We start from the raw sequence: 21,680 nt of genomic DNA, 5'->3' as shown, positions 1-21,680 counted from the left end.
GGGGACAGTTAAGTGACTGCTGGACTTGCACATGGATAGCAGTGAGTTGAGGGGTGCGTAGGTTAAGTTACTATATTTCACATTAGGATTAAACCTCGGCACAACATCGTGGGCCAAAGGACCTGTTCTATGCTGTATTTTTCTAAGTCCTATGTTCTAAAGCATAAGTGAGAGCATTGCTGCTATTCTATTATTATTCAGTGCTCTCTTCACTGGATTCCCAGCTTCCACCCTCAATAGACTCCAGCTTATCCTAATCTCTGCTCCCTGTAACCTAACTCACAATAAGATCCATCGATATTCGCCTCTGTTTGCTCATTTCCATTGACTTCCTGTCGGGTAATACTTTGATTATGAAATAATTGTTGTGATGAGAATCTCCTATGGCCCCATCACACCTTAGCTTCATAATCTTCTTCGGCCAGGTTAAACTTCTGAGAAGTCTATGTGCCTTCAACTGTGTTCTCTCTCATCTCCTATTGACTCATCATTGGTGGCCATGCCTTTAGCTGGCTGAACTCTATGCTTTGGACATCTTTCTACTTCTCTCCCTTTTTAAAATCTCCCTCTTTAACCTAGGTCTTGCTTTTCTGTCATAATAATTTCTTCGGCGAAAGGCCTTGTGATGCTTTATCTCTCTGAACCCTACTCTCTGCCTTTTCAGAGTGGGTGAGTTTATCAAATTATTTGTTGCTCTGTTGCATCCAGATCCCGCTCCAGAATTTCTGTAAGTTCCGGAAAATGTTAGACAGTGCATCATTAGTTCCCCCATTTGTCCTTATAGTGAAGTATGCAAGGCTGAGGTAGGCGGATTTTTAACTCTTAAGGGAATCAAGGGTTATGGGGAAAAGGGAGGAATGTGGATTTGAGGGTTATCAGATCCGGCATGATTTCATTGAATGGTGGAGCAGACTCAATGGACTGAATGGCCTCATTCTGCTCCTATCTCTTATGAAATGTTAACTGATCATCCAAATATAGTGTTTTGACAATGCAGTTTTCAGCATATGTAATATGATTGAGAGTTTTTGCTCAGTGCCCAGATGAGACTTTATTTCACTGCCTAGCTCTGATATCCTCAATGAAATTAAATATAATTTACCAAAGATAAAGCATTTAGGAGAAAATGGGATTTTATAAATAAGTATGTTCAGCCTGCTATTTAAGTGGTGCGAGTGAGGGTGGGGAAGTGGAGAATTATTATCAGAAGTTTTTGCAAAACTTTTTAATCAAGCTATTTAGAAATGCTATGGCAAACCACTAGAGCAAGTGGCACTTGAACCCAGGCTTCCTCACATAGAGTTCTGAGTAGCTGTTGGTTATACCCCACAACTTGAATTACTGATGCATTTCCTTTCATTGCAATTTTGCTGCATTAGATTATTCATCTTCTGCATTTCATAAAATCTACAGTAGTACCCTTCAACTAGAAAGAAAGTCCTGCTTATTAGACGGAATCAATTTTGAACCTATTCGCCCTGTGCTAAAAGTCCGAACCTTAACTTCCACTTGAGGATGAGGTTCCCACCATCTTCAGTGTATTTTTCTTTTGATTTCACAGACAATGGATAAGTTTGGGTTTGAGTCTGGAGGGGAGAGAAGAATGAACAATAAAACTAGAATAAAGAGGATAAATAGTAAGAGGTATTATTGAAAGATAAAGATGGAGATTCTAGATCCATGAGGGAAATGAATAGACCGGGATATCAAATATTCAGAGAGGCCATTTAGCATATTTTATCCACATTATTGAACCTCCCTCCTGCAGCACAGACCTGGAATGCACATCAGGACCCTGCAGAATCCTAGACCCAGCAGACACCAAGGAGATTGCCTGGTTGTCTCAAAAACTGTAGATTTGATAAAATTCTCTTGCAATCAGAAACCTCTGAGAGTATCCATTAAAGCTGGAGAATTTGGAGGGTTCCTCTGCAGGTTAAGCTAAAGGTACATGACTAAAAACCTAGTCAAACCCCTGAGTAACTATTAATCCTACCTCTTCACATCCTCCCTCATCACCCCACTACCTCAACTTAATACATATATCCCCAGTGACCCCTCCCTGACCTTTGACACCCTCATGGAACTTCATAATTTCCCTCCTGTCCCTGACCACACCTCACCCCAAACCAACACAGTTCCACCCCACCACCCATTTTGCACCAACCCCTTCACCAGCACCAGCACCTTCAATCTCTCAGTCCCTGCCCCCCACCCCCCCCCCCCCCCAATCCACGTCGCACCATCTGACTCATACCCTGGTTGTCCCAGGACCCATCAATAATACACCCTTTCTACCTTGTCAGCCCTGACATCAGCCTTTCCCATTGGCCCCAATACCCTCTCCCCCCAACCACTGCTGCTGCTGTCAGTCACTCCCCCCACTGCCGCCCACTCCACACTCCCCTCAGCCTTGGACCTATCCTAAGCACTCTATCACTAACATTGCAGCCGACCCACCCAGATCCCTAACCTTTAACAGCCTGACACCATAACCCCTTAACCACCTGGCACCACATCCCCTTAACCACCCAGCACCATAACCCCTTAACCATCCAGCACCACCACCCCTTAACCACTCATGGACCATAACCCCTTAACCACTCAGAACCCTAACTCCTTAACCATCCAGCACCATAATCCTTAAACACCTGGCACACTGATCTTACACTTATCAGATATTCTTACCTTTCACAAGTCACTGGCTGTGCTGCTGGGCAGTTAAATCTCAGAACACGACACACTCTCTGCTGCAAAAGGGGTCGCTGTTGAACATCTAACAAGTATCCTGCACTATGGGGGTGACTGTTCGGAGGAAGAGTCACATCAGACTCGAAACATTAATGCTGTTTCTCTTTCCACATATGCTGCAGGGCAGCTGAGGAATTTGAATTCTCAATAACAAGAGTGTGTGCTCCCAGAGCAGGAAGTAGCTGTCGTGTTTCATCTACATATATCCAGCTGCACCTGTGAGCTCACAGTATTAGTGACATACAGCCACTAGTGTAAACTCAGCATTGTTCTTCAAAAAAAGGTTGTATTTTTATGCACACATTATCTTTGCTGTATCTTAAAGCCATTATCTCTGAATAGCCTTCTACCTGAACATTAAAAAGTGCTGTGCTTGTGTGGTGCAGTGGTAGAGGTGCAACCTCTGGATCCTGGAGGCCCAGGTTCAAGTCCCAGCAATAGCAACTCTGAGCAGGTTAATTAGAAATTGTTTGCAAAAAGAAAATTAAAGGTAAGTGCTGAGACTAGTTATAGATACTTCCAAATCAACCTGTTCACTTGTCATCTCACTGCTGCATGTGGGACTTGATACCTGGTTCAGAGGTGGGGACCATTACACCACATGAACCACCTCATTTTAAGTACATGCAGGTTAAAATGCAACGTCCCTTACTGGAGCGAAGGGCTGGACAAATGACAGTAAATTTACAAATGGTTCATTAAGATCCGAGGAAAATGTGCCATGCAAAAATCTAAACAGTCAACGTTGAAGGCTAATCTCAAGGGTTCCTTTCCTAATAGTCTTTCATGTCTTTGGCTCTTATTTATTTATAATAAAAGGCACATGATGCAGGTTTAAAAACCACACTTTGATTTTGCACGGCACCACCTAGTGGTGATGTTGGCCACAATCACAACAGCAAAATCAATCCGGAATTAAAAGCTAGCATCAGCAGTGGTGATTGTAAAGCGACCAGATCGTTGAACCCGTCCAGCCCATAGATCTCCTTGAAGGAAGGAAATCTGCTCCTTCTGACTCATCATGGCCCACAGGTGGATCCAGATCCACAACAAAGTGGCTGGCTCTTAACACTCCTTTGAAATGGCCTAAGGAGCTCAGCTGTATTTAAGTGTGACATGAGGTTACCACCAACTTCTTGAGGACTATTCGAGATGGTTAATATTTATTGACTTTGCCAGCAACTCTCACACACTATGAATTAACTTGTGTGAGATACGAGTTGCAAAGTACTAACTGGAGAAATGTGAAAGTTTATTTTTTTATTCCTCCCATATGGCATCTTTCACTGCCGATTGCTATTTTCAAAATTTGATTGCAATCCTGATTGATTTCTGCCAGAGGATACATGAAGATTACACACGATGACTGGATGTAAATGTCTTACCTGTCGCCTCCACCATTCCTTCAAGGATTACTACAATCTCCACCTCTTCCTTAGCCATCTGGGCTTTGGAGATTTCCCAGAATGGACTCTGCTGATTGATCTCATGGCAGATTATTAGTGGTGAGACTAAAAAGAGACGGTCATCTCCTGTGTCGTAGCCAACGTTTATGTCTGTTTGATTGAGTGGGATGAACTCTCCTTCCTTGGTTTGCCTGGATTTGATTAGTTTGGCACGAATTGAAGCCTCCACAATGTGTGAATTCCTCAGGTCCCCAACTCGGAACATTAGGCACAACTTCCCATCACGTACAGAGATCACAGCATGTGTGGAGAAGACCAGCGTTTCAGCCCTCTTATTGGGCTGCGATATTTTCACAAACATGCAACCAACCATGAAGGCATTGACTATTGATCCCAGGACAGATTGGACCAGGAGCAAAATGATACCTTCAGGACACTTGTCTGTGATGAATCTGTACCCATATCCAATGGTAGTTTCAGTCTCTATCGAGAAGAGAAATGCTGAGACAAAGCCATTGAGATTGTTAACACAGGGCACCCAAGTAGAGTCCCCTATGTGGTTCAGGTCCCCTCGTATGTAGGCAATAAGCCACCAGATCATTCCAAAGAAAAGCCAAGTGGTGGTATAGACCATGACAAAAATGAGTAGGTTCAGCCTCCACTTTAAGTCCACTAATGTAGTGAAGATATCAGTTAGGTAACGGTACCGCTCCCTGACATTCCCATGGTGAACGTTACATTTTCCATCCTTGCGCACGTACCTCTGGATACTCCTTTTGACGGGGTGATTGTCTGTGGCTATTTGTTTTGGGGCATCCTCTCGCACTTGTTTCGGCAGCTTTGGCTGCTGAGCGGCCACAGAGCTCTCTACGTCCTGCTCCATGTCTGGGCAGAAAGAGACAAATTTAGTCAAAGTTATTTGATATCCAATATTATAAAGTACTGTACACAGTTAAATGTCAAATAAAATGACATGAAGCCCTGGACATTTGTCATTGATATGTGTCAAAGGACATATGCATCCATTAAGATTCCATAGTTTTCCCTATTATAGGATCAAGCTAATCTTTAAAAGTTTCCAAGACTTTTGCATCTGCTGATCTATCTAGAACTCTACTCCTTGAGTCAATTGGTTGTTGTGTAAAGAAGAAGGTTGTGATATTATGATCAAAAACTGAAAGTGTCAATTTTCACAGACCACTGGTCCCAGCAATTGGGAAAGAGGGAGCTGTCATGCTGGAATGAGCTCCACCAGAGAGGACTTGGATCAGGGCCCTGGTGAATTCTATGACTAGGTTTGTGGATAAGATGTGAAACTAACAGAGATAGAAACTAACCACGTTTCAGGTGATGGGACATTTGAAATACAAAAAGAAAAGATGAGACAAAACTGCATAATGTGATTTGGGTAAAGGCGTGCACTGTCAGACAGCAAGGGGCATTGTGTTGACAGTTCATCAACAAATAAAGCTGGAAAAGAAAATCTAAAGACTTTGTATCTGAATGAATGAAGCATCTGCAATGTATTAGTGACAGAAATGCAGATCAATAGTTTAGATTGAATAACTGTTGCAGAGATATGGTGAGTAAGTAACAAATTTTGGGAAACTAATATTCATTATAAACAGACAATTCTTGTGAAACTCAACAGATCTGGGAGCATTTGTGGAGAGAGGAAGACACTGGAGAAGAGTCATACCAGACTCAAAATGTTTGGAGAGAGCAACAGAGTTAATGTTTTGAGTCTGATATGATTCTTGAGTCTCTCACTCTAAGCTGCCAGTCTGACTGAGTTTTTCCAGTATTCTCTGGGTTAGGTGTAGGTTTGAATGGTTTATTTTAGATTAGGATTAATCCTTGGCACAACACTGTGGGTCGAAGGGCCTGTACTACGCTGTACTTTTCTATGTTCTATGTTAGTTTCAGATTTCCAGCATCCACAGTCTTTTGCCTTTATTTGAGTTTTGAAATAAGTATTCAAGGTGCACAACCTTTGAAAAAAACAGGCAAAATGGAAACTAACCTCGAGTAGTATTCATGATGGGCAGGTGCTGGTTTTGGACTGTGGTGGACAAAGTTAAAAATGGCACAACACCAGGTTATAGTCAGACAGGTTTATTTGGAGTACTAGCTGTCATAGCACTGCTCCTTTGACGAGGGAGCAGTGCTCTGAAAGTTAGTGCTTCCAAATAATCCTGTCGGACTATAACCTGGTGTTGTGTGGTTTTTAATTCAAGTAGTATTGATAGTGAAGCATGACTTAAGGACATTAATGAAACAGGGTCTTGGCTCAGATGATGAGGAAATATAGTCAGCATGGATGGTGAACAGTATTTCCCATAAATGAAAAAGCAGGATTTGTCCTTTAATAGTACCACCTAAATGCAATTCGATTACCCTGTACATTGATATTCTGAAACATGAAACTTGAACACAAAATCTAGGTTTCCAATCTAGGGCCATTTGAGGTGCTGCACCATTAAGAGATAGTATCTAAATGGAACATTAAACCAAAGCTCTGTCTGTTTTCTCAGGTGTATGCAAAAAATGTTGCCAAATTATTTTGAAGAAGAGCAAAAGAGGTCTCCCTGGTGTCCTGACCAACTCATTCAACTACCACACAAACAAACAATTTGGTTTGCAGCAGCATTTTATAATGGTGATCATGTTTCAAAGCAAAGTACTTTTATGCAAAATACTCTGGGAAATCCTGAAGTCCTGGAATGCACAATGCAAGTGCAAACATTTTCTTTCATTATGGAGTAAGATCTGCCTTTATAATGTCACAGAAGACATTATTTGATCAAATTTAGAGGATACACATCAGTAGGCAAATATGCCTAATTTTGTTTTTATGAAAAGGAAAATCCAATCCCTGCCAGAATTTCCTACCTGCACTGTGCCCAGGGCATGTTCAATGGTCAGACAGTTAACACCATAATTGATTGATTGATTGTTATCGCACGTATCGAGATACAGTGAAAAGTATTGTTTTGCGTGCTATACACACGATTGTACCATACAAAGTGCATCAGGGTAGCAGAACAGAGTGCAGAACACAGTGTTACACCTGCAGAGAAGATGCAGAGAGAGAGAGATCAGAATTAATATTTGCAAAGTCTGTTCAAAAGTCTGATAATCTAACCCATAATGGTACCAAATATAATAGAAATCCCTGTTCGTGTTTGAACTGCCACTCTCAGATAAACTGCCTGGTTTTGTGTTCAATCCAGATTTCTCAGCTAGTGAGAGATGGCAATGGCCTACTGGTATTATTACTAGACTGTTAATCCAGAGATCCAAGTAATGTCCCGGGGGTGTGGGGTTCAAATCTCACCACGGCAGATGGTGTAATTTGAACTCAGTAAAGTCTGGAATTAAAAGTTTAATGTTGACCTTGAATTGATTGTTGGAAAAACCCATCTAGTTCACTAATGCCCTTTAGGGAAGGAAACTGCCATCCTTACCCAGTCTGGCCTACAAGTGACTCCAGATGCACAGCAATGCGGCTGACTCTTAACTGTCCTCTGGACAATAAATGCTGGCTTGGTCAGTGCAGTACTCATCCTGTGAATGAATTTAAAAAAATGGGAAAACTGAACGACTGTCACAGCAGAAGCTTGGGATACAGATCACTCGCTGAGCAGTTTAATTGACAGGTGATTGCATGTGACCACATGAAAAGGTGATTTAGGTAGAGCACGGGAAAGTCATTTCAATGAACATAATAGGGAAGGGTGATATTGTCATGAGATTAGTAATCCTGGGACCCACTCTAATGGCTTGGGGAAACTTTCAAATCCCTGACAGAGCTTGAACTCATTTAACTATGAAAGATCAACTCTTAAAAACTCTGGAATTAAAAGATAGTCTCAGTAATGATGTTAAACTATCATTAATTGGCATAAAAATAAATTCGTTGGTTCATTTATGTCCTTCAGCAAAGAAAGTCTGCAGGCGAGACTGGAGATTGGACTCACAGTAAAGTGAGTATTAATTGTCCCCTGAAACAACTTAGCAAGCCACTCAGTTGAAACAACCCACCACAGAAAAGGCAAAAAAGAATAAGATTGGATAGACCACATGGTATCAATTGAGGTACCAAGGTGCACTCAGCCTTGTTGACCCTGCAAATCCATATGTCCAACATGTCCACACCGACCTACCAAAGAGTAACCCACCCAGACACATTCCTCTATCCTATTATCCTATATTTACCCCTGACTAATGCACATAAGTAACACATTCCAGAACACTGTGGGCAATTTAGCATGGCCAATTCGCCTAACCTGCACGTCTTTGGATTGTGGGAGGAAACCGGAGCATCCAGAGAAACCCACGCAGACACTGAGAGAATGTAAAAACTCCTCACAGACAGTCGCCCGAGGCTGGAATCAAACCCAGGTCCCATGAGGCAGCAGTGCGAACCAATGAGCCACTGTGCTACCCCATACCAAGTCCTCCATAATAACATCTGGGGCTTGAGCCAAAATTAGCATGATATAGTCATACTCAGAATCACAGTGGCACAGTGGTTAGCACTTCTGCCTCACAGTGCCAGAGACCTGGGTTCAATTCTTGGCTTATTTGTGGTCACCAATCCTCCTCCCAATGCTGAGTCATATTAAAATCTAAATACCTTAAATTAAATTCCTTACATTTGCACACTTTTTTTTTAACAAAACCTGTCACTGTGTTTTTGTGTCAACATTTTCTGATACAGAATAACCTATTTGAATATGTTAATAATGCAAACTACTGGTGTAAACTGACCATGTAATTTCACCAACCTGCCAGTGATGGTGCTATTGTACCTTAGTTTCCATCTCAGCTCATACTGCAGAGAAATTTCAGCCTGATCTAGTTCTGAGCTTCCCAGCTCGCTATAAGCTTTCTTTATTTGGCTGTACATTAGATATTAAGCTAACACATTCCATATAAGAACAAAACCTATAAACCGGTGATTTTAAATGTACCTTTGTCCTAGTGTACAGCAGTAGCAGTGAGTACTGTCAAGATTCTTTCAACAACTTCTTCCAAAGACCTGTTCACCGAGTAGACAAGTGGAACAGATGTATGGGAACTCGACAGCATGCAAGTTCCCCTCCAAATCACACACCATCCTGACTTGGAAATATATCACTATTCCTTCACTGTCACTGGGTAAAAATCCTGAAAAGCTATTTCTAACAGCATTGTAGGTGTGCTGCAGCACATGGACTACAGTAATTCGAGAAGATAACTCATTGCAACCTTCTCAAGGATAATGAGAAATGGGCAACACTGGTCTAACATTTTTTGATTCTTATTAATTCATGCAATGGAATTCTTGAAGGCCAAGATTGGTGAAATGGAATGGGATGATACTATTGTGAAATTGTCACAGATAACAAATTAATGTGAATTAGAATGTGAGGATTGATGGAATTTTCAGTTGCAGTAGAATAATAAGGAAGTCATTGGGTGGAATTTTCAAGTGATAATCTCCCCCAGAATGTTAGATCATTGGTAGTTGTGTTCCTCATTGGAATCTGGAGCTCACTTTTCCATGGCTTTTTGCTGAGTTACTACATGAGCATCCCACTTCCAGGTATTCTAATTAGTCAGGTAGGCAGGAAGACACGTCAAATCTGTCAGAGGAAAATTTTCCTTGAAAAGGATTCTAGTAGAGGTCAAGATGGTTGGGACAGATACAAATTTTAGAATTAGAGAGGTAATGTGGAAAAGTTAGGTAAAAACAATGACTGCAGATGCTGGAAACCAGATTCTGGATTAGTGGTGCAAGAAGAGCACAGCAGTTCAGGCAGCATCCAAGGAGCAGTAAAATTTTACTGCTCCTCGGATGCTGCCTGAACTGCTGTGCTCTTCCAGCACCACTAATCCAGAATGTGGAAAAGTTGCTAACTCCACCCTCTCTTCCCCCTCACTCTCACTCCTACACGGAGTTCCTGCTGTGGGATTGGAGGAGCTGTAGTGAGGTGAGCCTTCTCAAGTTCAGACACCTCTTCAAGAAACCAGGTGATGCATGTAGGTTGCCAAGAAAGTCAGTAGTAGATGAGAGTCCCCTGTAATGTGGAGACAATGCACCAAGACGTTACAGGACCTCAGCAGGGCAGTGAAAGTGAGTGGCACAACACTTTCAGATGTTAAACCCTACTCTCTGACTTTTCCAGCATTTTTCCTGTACACCACTCCTCAGAAAAAAAACATACCATACAGTCCCATTCATTCCCCTCTCTCTCTTTATGCAGAGGAGATGCTCATCTGAACAGCCAACACTCAAACACCTTATCCTGTTGGTCTCACTCCCTCACCACACAAAATAAACGTTCCTAATACTCTTTAATGCTCTGTTTGTCTCCTGCAGCAAAGTGCATTATAAGATGTTGACAATCACCTTTTAAACAGTAAGATCACACTCTCAGGAGAAGTGTTATAAGCATCAATTTGTTACCTGGATACAACTTCAGTTTCACTGATCAGTCAGTTGAGCAAAACCTTTCCAGCCTGTCAATTTCACTGAAGCAGTTCTCCCCCCTGCGCAGTTGACACTGACAGCTCAGGAAATAGGTTTTTTTATTCACTCATGGCATGTGGGTGTCACTGGCTGGCCAGCATTTATTGCCCTTCCCTAGTTGCCTTTGAACAGAATAGCTTGCTAGGCATTTAGAACACAGAACATTACAGTGCAGGACAGGCCCTTTGGCCCTCGATGTTGCACCAACCTGTGGAACCAATCTGAAGCCCATCTAACCTATACTATTCCATTCACATCGATATGCCTATCCAATGACCATTTAAATGCCCTTAAAGTTGGTGGGTCTACTACTGTTACAGGCAGTGCATTCAATGCCCCTACTACTCTCTGAGTAAAGGAACTACCTCTGACATCTGTCCTATATCTATCACCCCTCAATTTAAAGCTATGTCCCCTCGTGTTAGCCATTGCCATCCGAGGAAAAAGGGTCACACTGTCTAACCTATCTAGTGCTCTGATTATCTTATATGTCACAATTAAGTCACCTCTCAACTTCCTTCTCTCTAACGAAAACAGCCTCAAGTCCCTCAGACTCTCCTCGTAAGATCTTCCCTCCATACCAGGCAATATCCTAATAAATGGGCGGCAAGGTGGCACAGTGGTTAGCACTGCTGCCTCACAGTGCCAGAGTTCAATTCCCGCCTCAGGCGACTGACAGTGTGGAGTTTGCACGTTATCCCCATGTCTGTGTGGGTTTCCTCCGGGTGCTCTGGTTTCCTCCCACAGTCCAAAGATGTGCGGGTCAGGTGAATTGGCCATGCTAAATTTCCCGTAGTGTTAGATAAGGGGTAAATGTAGGGGTATGAGTGGGTTGCACTTCGGTGGGGCGGTGTGGACTAGTTGGCCGGAAGGCCTGTTCCAACACTGTAAATAATCTAATCTAAATGTCCTCTGAACCCTTTCCAAAGCTTCCACATCCCTCCTATAAAGCAGTGACCAGAACTGTATGCAATACTCCAAATATGGCTGCACCAGAATTTTGTACAGCTGCAGCATGATCTCATGGCTCCAAAATGCAATCTCTCTACCAATAAAAGCTAACACACTGTATGTCTTCTTAACAACCCTATCAACCTGGGTGGCAACTTCCAAGGATCTGTGTACCTGGACACCAATATGTCTCTGCTCATCTACACTACCAATAATCTTACCATTAGCCCAGTACTCAGGATTCCTGTTAGTCTCTCCAAAGTGAATCACCTCATACTTTTCCACATTAAACTCCATTTGCCACCTCTCAACCCAGCTCTGCAGCTTATCTATGTCTCTCTGTAACCTACAACATTCTTCGTCATTATCCATAACTCTACCGACCTTAGTGTTATCTGCAAATTTACTAACCCATCCTTCAATGCCCTAATCTCGGTCATTTATAAAAATGACAAATAACAGTGGACCCAAAACAGTCCTTGCAGTACCCAACTAGTAACTAAACTCCAGGATGAATATCTCCCATCCACCACCACCCTTTGTCTTCTTTCAACTAGGCAATTTCTGATCCAAACTGCTAAATTATCCTCAATTCTATGCCTCTGTATTTTGTGCAATAGCCTATGTGGGGAACCTTATCAAATGCTTTACTGAAATCCATGTACACCACATTAATCACTTTAACCTCATCCACCTGTTTGATCACTTTCTCAAAGAACTCAGTAAGGTTTATGAGGCACGACCTACCCTTCACAAAACTGTGTTGACTATCCCTAATCAACTTATTCCTTTTGAGATGATTATAAATTCTATCTCTTATAAACCTTTCCAACACTTTACCGATGACCGAAGTAAGGCTGACAGGTCTATAATTTCCAGGGTTGTCTCTACGCTCCTTCTTGAACAAGGGGACAACATCTGCTGTCCTCCAGTCTTCTGGCACTATTTCTGCAGACAATGGTGACATAAAGCTCAAAGCCAAAGGCTCAGCAATCTCCTCCCTGGCTTCTCAGAGAATCCTAGGATAAATGCATTTCAGAGAACAGTTGAGAGTTTACCACATTGTTATGTGTCTGGAGTTACAAGTAGCCTGACCCCCAGGTGAGGATGGCAGATTTCCTTCCTTGAAGGACACTTGTGAACCAAATGGGTTTTTCTAACAATCAATAATGGTTTCATGGTCATCAGTAGATACTTAATTCCAGATTTTAGTTTTGTTAACTGGCTATTAAAATGCTCAAAGATGAATTAAGACAGGAGCTGATATCCTATCTTCATATTTCAAAACTTACCTAATGGCTCCAAGTGTTTTTCTCTGCATATCGCCCAGGTGAAACATGAAAGAAGGTGGAATGATACCTGTATCCTGTCCCAACGTGACTATTCAGAGATTTGATTCCTAACAATCCCTAAATTCACCTCCCATACCTCAGTTGTCTGGATAGTTGGTTTATGATACAGAGTGATACCAACAATTCCTAGCTGTTGTTATCACGAAAGGGTGTCCTTCCTAACCTCACCTGAGGTTAAACCACTGCCAGTCATCTTCCCCTGACAAGAGACCAGCCTTAAGATCTGGTACGATTATGGTGACTTTATTTTTACCTTTATATCACCACAAGGTGCAGGCTAGCAGAAGACCACCAATGTCCAGAGCTTTGGGATCCAAATCATGTCTACTAAAAAGATGAATGTTCGGGGGATAATTTCACAGTTACGTGTCAGCTGATGAATCCCAACCCTAAGATTTCTTCAATAAACTACATCGCATATGATCTAACTCTATGTTGGTGAAGAGAAATCTGGGAAGGGAAAAATAATGAGATGAAAACAAACAAACCGAGAAGCCGACAGAGCTATGAATAAAAGCTCAGGCAAGCTAAACTCCTTTGATTTGATTAATACAAAATCCACATGCAAATACCCATTTAAGTTCAGCCAAAGCAAACTCAGACTGTGCATGGCAAAGGCTGAAAATGACATCAAATTTCAGAGTTGATAAATATTGATTGTAAACATGGAAATCCATTTCCTTTTGCTCTGAGAGTAATGCGCCACACTACAATTTTGTTAAACAATAAATCCAGTAAATAAATCTAGGTGGGTTCAAAGTAAAAAAAAACTGCCTGCCAATTATTATTTAAAGCTTTGAGTAAGGTATAGGTTTTCATTAGTAATGAAATAACAATGGCAACTCAGTGTCACCATGGCAACTTCCAAGCTATCTTCAATATATGCTTTTTAATCAGCTGTGAGGTACAGCATATACAGATATTTGCAAATTCTAGCATGTTGCTCTATGTGTTTTTTGGGGTTGTCGATCTTACTGCGTTAACCATGCAGTGTTGGAGTTTCTCAGAGGGACACTGAGAGTGCTGTCTGGATGGCAAATTGGGGTAAGGCCTCCTCTCCTGTCACAGGTAGATGCAAAAGATCCCATGACCCCATTTTAAAGAGCCAGGGGAACTCTCCCCCGTGTCTAGGACTAGCCCTCACTTGAGAGGTAAAAGTAGATGATCTGGTCATTTATCTCACTGCTGCTTGTGAAACCATGTCGTGCACAGATTGGCTGACACATTTTCTGCATTATCACCATGACAAGGCCTTAAAACACAGTAGTTCAGTGACTTAAAAGCACTTTGGGCTGTCTTGTGGAAAGTGCTACATAAATACAAGGTCTCCCTTTTATCTTGCAAATAGAGATTAAAAAAACACGTTTTTTTTTCATTTTGTCCAATCTATTGAACTCAGCTCAGCAGCTTGCTTCAACCACCAACCGTGAAAACCGAATCAGCTCTGCGTGTTTCCAAAGCTGAGGTCTCATTTTGCATTTGCTGCAGCAGTTGGAGCATCATCGGAAACATATCAACATCTATTCATCCAGTGGGTGAACGTGAGGTAATAGGAACAAAAACAGAAATTGTTGCTGCAGAAACTCAGCAGGTCTGGCAGCATCTGTGGGAAGAAAGCAGAGTTAACATTTCGAGTCCAGGTTGTAGGAATCCTTGTTACCAAGTAAAGGATTGCTCAATGCTTTCCTAAAAAGGTGAATCCCCTTGAACCCTGACTACTGGACTTGGCAGATCTTGTACTTTCAGTTGCATGTATCAACTCAGTAACAGCATTGAATGATTGAAGAAGCTCAAGCTCCATTTAATATCCTTCTCTCTTCTGGTGATGTGAATGTGTTCGAATGGCTCTGGCAGCGTTGTGATATTCTGCACTTCTTCAACATGAACCAAACTGTTAAGGATTTAAGAAAAACAAATGGGGGTTTGAGGTATAAATGGTGAGAGGGAATCACTAAACAAGGATATACAAGAGGGGATTCCAGAGGGTGGGGCTGAAATGAGGTCTGTTGATAGTGGAGTATAGTGGGTGCTGAGGGTCAAGCTGGGAAACCAAAAGGATGCTGAGGAGTCCAGAGGTACAGCACAATTAAAGGTGAGGTGAGATTGAAGCCAAATGGCTCACTTTAACAACATATGAACTTGAAGCAGGAGTAGACAATTCAATCCTTCGAATTTGATCTTTTTTTTGATACAATTACAGCTGAGCCTCAACTCTACTTTCCTGCACACTCTCTGTAAACCTTCAACCTGTTATTGATTAAAAATTTGTCTGTCTTCTCTCTAAATTAATCAATATCCAATATTCACCATACTCTGGGATAATGAATTCCACAGAGTTGTGACCGTATTAGAGACATAATTTTCCATCACCTCCCTTATAAAATCTGCTACCTCTTATCGTAAAGTTCTAGATTGCAACCCCCCCCCCCCCACCCTATGAGGAAACATCCTTTCTACATCTATTTTGAAAATCCCCATTAGCATCTTATATTCCTCAATTAGATCTTCACTCATTCTTCAAAACTGCAGACAGTATAGGCCCTAAACTGGGTGGCACAGTAGCACTGCTGCCTCACAGCGCCAGGGACCCAGGTTTGATTCCAGCCTCAGGCAACTGTCTGTGTGATGTTTGAACATTCTCCCCGTGTCTGCGTGGGTTTCCTTCAGGTACTCCGATTTCCTCCCACAGTCCAAAGTTGTGCAGGTTAGCTGCACTAGTTAGGGGTAAGTATTGAGTAATGGGTTTGGGTGGGAGATCCTTTGGAAGGTCAGTGTAGACTTGTCGGGCCACAGGAATTCAAAAATTCTATAAACTACTCAATCTCTCTTTCTCCCATACTGAGTAATCGAGTCAAAGAGGTGTTTAGCATGGAAACAGAACCTCCGGTCCAATTCATCCATGCCGAGCAGATATCCCACCCTAATCTAGTCCCAGTTGCCAGCACTGGGCCCATATTCCGCTCAACCCTTCTTACTCATATACCCATCCAGATGCCTTTTTAAATATTGTAATTGTACCAGCCTCCACCATTTCCTCTGGCACCTCATTCTCTGCATGCACCACCCTCTGCATGAAAAAGTTATGCCTTAGGTCTCTTTAAATCTTACCCCTCTCACCCTAAACATATGTCCTGTGGTTCTGGACTCTCCCACCCCAGGGAAAAGACTTTGTCTATTTACCCTATCCATCCCCTCATGATTTTATAAACCTCTATGAAGTCACTCCTCAGCCTCCGATTCTCCAGGCAAAACAGTCCCAGCCTGTTCAGCTTTTCCCTATAGCTCAAATCCTCCAAACCTGGCCATGTTCTTGTAAATCTTTTCCGAATCCTTTCAAGTTTCACAATATCCTTCCGATAGGAAGGAGACCAGAACTGCGTGTTTTCCCACACACAGAACCATGCTGACTATCCCTAATCAGTCCTTGCCTTTCCAAATACATGTAAATCCTTTAACAGATCTGATTGTTTCACTGGACTAATTAAATAAATATCTAAATCGTGAAATATGAAATACTGAAGCCAAACATAACATTCTGAACTCTGTGCCAACTCAAGTCAGCCAAGAAATGGCGGCAGAGGGAGTCCTGGAAATTAAAGACAGTTAAACTAACATCAGTCATGTGGATGTTGCTAGAGTTTATAATTAAAGACGGGGTCACTGAACTCTTCAAAGTTATGAGCTGACCTGAGAAAATCCAGTATGGATTTATGAAATGGAAGCCTCCTTAATGAACTTGATTGAAGTTTTTTTTAAGTGTAACTAAAGTAGTGGATAGTTGAATGTCGATGGGTCTTATTTATATAGACTTCAAGAAGTCACTTGAAAAAGCCTCTTATAAGAGACTTACCTAGAGTCAAAGTTCACCGATTTGAAGGTGAGTTATTGACCTGATTAGGAAACTGGCTTGGACAGAAAGAATTGGAATGTACTCCAATTGGCAAGATGTAACTAGCGGTATCACTGTTGGGCCTCCAATATTCGCTGTAGTTATTAATGACTTGGGTGACTGAATAGAAAACCACATATCCAAACTTACTGGTGACAGGAAGGTGACCACTGTACTGGTCACTTTACTGGTGAACACTGTAAGAAGTGTAGATGGACATATGAAGTTACAAACAGATATTGACAGATTAGGTAAATGAGAAAAACTGTACTAAATGGATTCCATCATGGGGACAGACAAATGTGAGACAAATGACAGAACAGAATGTTTTCTAAATGATGAAAGAGTTCAAGTAATGGACGTCCACAAAAGAACATCTACCTTCCGCTTGGAGACCCTGCAGTCCCTGGGACTTAGCATCAAGCTCAATACCCTTAACGCCTGATTCTTTCATTTGATTATTTTTTAACCCATCCCACATCTGGCCCTGTTAGGACATGGGTTTCTTTCAGCATGGTCATCCATTCTCACATACCCCTCAGCCCATTGTCATAGTATATGCATTGCATTCAGTGCAGCACACTCATTTTCTTGTTCTTATTTAGTTTTTCTTCTGTTCTGGCCTGCTATCTGAGCAAGGGTCACTGGACCTGAAATGTTAACACTGATTTCTGTTCACAGTTGCTGACAGACCTGCTGAGCTTTTCTAGCAATTTATGTTTTTCTTTCTGATTTACACCATCTGCAGCTCTTTCAGTTTTATTTTCTTATGCCCTGGCCTGCTCTCCATTATCTTCTTGTTAATCTACCTGTTTCTTATTGCTCTCTCTTTCTTTCTGGGCTCTATCTCCACCTATCCACTCACCCCCGACCACCAACCTCTAAAAAGACTTCACCTTCAGCATAAATACCACTTCCTCCTAATTCCTAAAAGCTCTGATGAAGAGTCACTGGACTCGACACATTAACTCTGCTTTCTTCCCACAGATGATGCCAATCCTGCTGTGTTTCTCCTGCAATTTTTGTTTTAGTTCCATGAAAATGTTTTGTTTAATTAGATAGATCATTAAAATGCTTCAAGCAAGCATGGAAAATAATCAAAAACGCCAATGAATTGCATATCTCGGGGACTAGAATATAAGAGACCTGGTGGGTGACTGAAAGCAGGCTCCCAGTAGCAGGATGAAGGGTAAGTGGGAGCACCTTTAATTACTCATACCATCCAGTGGAAGGCATCTCCGTCATATTCATGGCCTGGCACTCATGGCTCTGACTTATTTCAAGCTTTTCTAAATTTTCAAACGGCACTCAGAGCTTCTAGTGTTCCCATTAACTCACTGGTCCGCTTAGTCCAGCTGCTTGAATTAATTGAGTGAGGCTCCCAGAGATGGCCTTTTGTTGAAATACCTCTTAGAAGATTGCACAATCATTTGGATCTCAGAAATGATTGAGATTGAGACTACAAAATGGCTGCCACTGTTCATCAGAATCGAAGATGGTAAGATGTCCCTTCACCTTGGAAGGCCACTGGCCTTGGACAGAGTTAAATGTTGACTCTAAGGACTGTATGGATGATCAACAAGGGTTATATTCTTTGGAATTTAGAAGGTCTAGGGATAACTTGATTAACATTTTCAAGATATTGAGGAGACAGAGGAAGTATTTCTGCTGGGTGGGGACTCTGGGATTGATGACAAAGCCTAAGATTTAAAGCCAGAACTTTCAGGGGTAAACTTAGTAAATACTCTATCATGATTACTATGAGGTCAGCCAGGTGGACATAATAGAATGAGTTCCTTGACTGGGGCAATTAATCTTATGCAATTAGTGAGCCCTGGCTGACAAGTATAAACAGAAGTGTCAGAGGTTCTGTTCATTCTGAGATGTGGCTCTGAGGAAGCCAGACCAGTGTCAAGTACTATGCATGTGTAAATAAAGGGTGACTTGGTGATAGGACACCGGCTTCTGTGGAGCTATTTCACATTCCAACATAAAAAGAATGGGAAAGGTTTGGAATTTGCTTCCAGAAAAGGCAAACAATGCTTATATTCATATGTTTCTGTTCTAGCACATGCTGGGATAATCAGTGCTTGGATCCTGTGTATGGTTCACTTAGCAACCTGAACTATAGAGGGAGTTCCCCACTTGATTTCATTACTCACTCTGATATGCCTCAGCAACACACTGAAAGCACCCAATTGAATATTTCCTTCCTATCATGCACAGATCATTCCACAAAAATCTGAAATAAATTGCTCTGCCTCCTAATATTACAGTCATTACCCTATTAGAGAGGATGTTTCAGTCAATTACAAGGCCCAAGGTGGTTATTGTCAACAGAGAATAGTAATGGAAGCCTGGAAGTCTCAGAGCTACAAATGAACCTAATGTGAAAACAATAAAATGTTGTCACTATTATCCTCGCTAAATGCGACTGTGCTCTCAGCTTGTAATTTTCTGGGCTGGCCACCTGCATTTGTTTGTAATTGCCATTCAGATGGTCTCTAATCTGTGACACTGCTGTTCTTGGACATGTGTTGTTGTGTCACTAGATCACTTGAATATTGTTGCTTTGACAGGCTCCTCGGGCAATAAATGACAGCCTGCCAGTTGGTTGGTTATGATATATTGAAAACCAACAATGATGGAAGAACTGTGCATTCCTTGTGGGTTTCACCTACCACCGGGAGTACTTTAGGTTCAAGACTCTGCTGAGCGATAAATATAGACCTTCACATGTTAAGACCCAACCTACTGTCTTATTACTGTCATTAGATGTTGAGATTTTGGAATGTTTTCCTTTATTTTATGACATGTATACCACTTCCAAGGCTCTTTTTTGGGATGGTGTTAGGTGGCATGTCAAAACACTGTAGCTGAAGGCAAATTGTGACAAGTGCAGCTGTGAATGTGCTGGTTACCAAAGAAGCTAATACTGCATTGACCTTACAGCACAACTATTTGTGGCATTTGTGGATTTAGCAGTGACACTGTAAGTAAGGTAGGTGAAAGATTGCATTACCCTCACAGTGCAAAGACACTCAAAAAGGGGGCATTCTATCTCAGAGAGACTGATTACTGTCAAGTGCCTTTAGTGATCCAGAGAATGAACCTTGACATGCAGCATTCATCCTCAACAAGTCAATCAGTATGTGTTGGTTGAGTCTGGGATACAAATATAAACTTTCTTTATATTTTCCAAAAACCTGTTCTTCATGAGAGCATTGAATTTTGATTTCTATTGAAAGATGTAACTAATGTGATGGTATGAATGGATTTATATTTAATATTCTTTTCTCATCAGGGCAGCCAAAAAAGAAAATCAAAGTTAAAAGACAACTTGAAGAACAAAAAATGTTTCCAAATTAATGAACACAATGCAAGACTGAGCGGAAATTGAGAATAAAAGATGACAATTGTTGACCTGAAGAGATTAAGGAAGAATAGCCTTGACATTTAACATTGTTTCCATTTTCTACTTTTCTTTCTCAATAAACAAGTTGAGGATGTCATTGACATAATTTCAGTAATGTTATTTAAACTTTACCCTCATCTGGAGTATTGCACACGGTTCTAAGGATCACAATTATGAAGGCTTTTGAGGAGTGCCATGAAGATTCATGAGAATGGTTCTGGGTGGGGATATTCAGTTATGCAGCTAGATTTGAGAAGTAGGGTCTGTCCTCCTTGGAGAAGAGTAAGTTGAAAAGAGATTTGATAGAGGTATTCAAAACCATGACTGTAGATAGGGCAAAACTGTTCTGATGGTGGAAGTACAAGGGGGTACAGATTTAAGGTAATTGGTATAATAAGCAATGGCACATGAGGAAACCATTCTCATACACCAAGTAGTCAGGATCTAGAAAGTACTGCCTGACAGTGTATCAGAGGCAGCTGCAATTGACTTATTTATTGGATTCTTATCTGTAAAAAAGGAATGCACAGAGCTATGGGCAAAAGGTATGCAGGTGCCTCTAGGTGAAATACACCTCGAGAGAGGCAGGAAGGATATAACAAGCTGTATGATATTCTTCTGTGCTGTAACTGTTCTGTGATCAGTGTTTTGATTGGACAGAACTTGAACATTGCAGGGAAAAGAGACATGCTGTTGAAGTTTTTTATTTTGCACTCATCAGGATGGAATTGCAAGAATACCAAATCTCAAAAGGAACAACAATTTATTCCATGAGACAAGTTTAGTTGTCAATAACTCAGCAGAACAGACACAAAAGGGCTAAATATCATGGGAAGCAATAATTTATACTGCATGACAAAAGGAAGCTAATGGGATGGCAAGTTGACTCAGATTGTTTTGAAAGGCACCATGATCAAATGGTGGAGCAGATCTGATGGGCCAAATGGCCTGCTCCTATATCTTATGGGGTATTTATCGTCTTATGCTAAGGATGGAGAATTTAATAATGAGTGTGTGTAACTATATGTTCCTCATATGATATAAAACCAGGTTCATACCAAAGTGACTGCAGAGTGGAAAAGTGGAAACAGGTGCTAAGCAATAAAAATACTGCTGGCAATAAGTGTTGGTAGAATGATTTGAAGATGCTGATACACACAGGTGAAGACACCACCATTGGCTTGATGGTTGCATTCTTGTCTGCGATTGAACAGGCTGTGGGTTCAAGCCCCACTTCAGATCATTCTGACTTGGAACGATCTCACCGTTCCTTCTCTGGATCTTGGAATATAATTTCTGCACCCACTACACATGGATTACAACAAACTATGAAGGCAGCTTACTATCACCTCCTCAAGAAAATTAAGGATGGGCAATAATTGCTACCCTCCCACAGCCT

The 21,680-nt window shown here is 41.5% G+C and overlaps 1 protein-coding gene across 2 annotated transcripts in view; it reads right to left on the bottom strand.

Moving 5' to 3' along the window:
- The window catches only part of kcnj6 (potassium inwardly rectifying channel subfamily J member 6), a 46,919-nt gene extending 41,879 nt beyond the window's left edge, over window positions 1–5,040 (bottom strand). For both annotated transcript variants that reach the window (XM_060833215.1, XM_060833216.1), the window contains exon 1: window positions 4,137–5,040. In XM_060833215.1, the coding sequence (XP_060689198.1) occupies window positions 4,137–5,040 (904 nt within the window). The remainder of the gene's footprint in view (window positions 1–4,136) is intronic.
- Between the last annotated feature and the right edge of the window lie 16,640 nt (window positions 5,041–21,680).

Source organism: Hemiscyllium ocellatum, chromosome 12 (genome assembly GCF_020745735.1).
Source record: "Hemiscyllium ocellatum isolate sHemOce1 chromosome 12, sHemOce1.pat.X.cur, whole genome shotgun sequence".
Lineage (NCBI taxonomy): Eukaryota > Metazoa > Chordata > Chondrichthyes > Orectolobiformes > Hemiscylliidae > Hemiscyllium > Hemiscyllium ocellatum.
The sequence above is the reverse complement of the archived record's forward strand: the minus strand, read 5'-3'. Positions and strand labels throughout refer to the sequence as shown.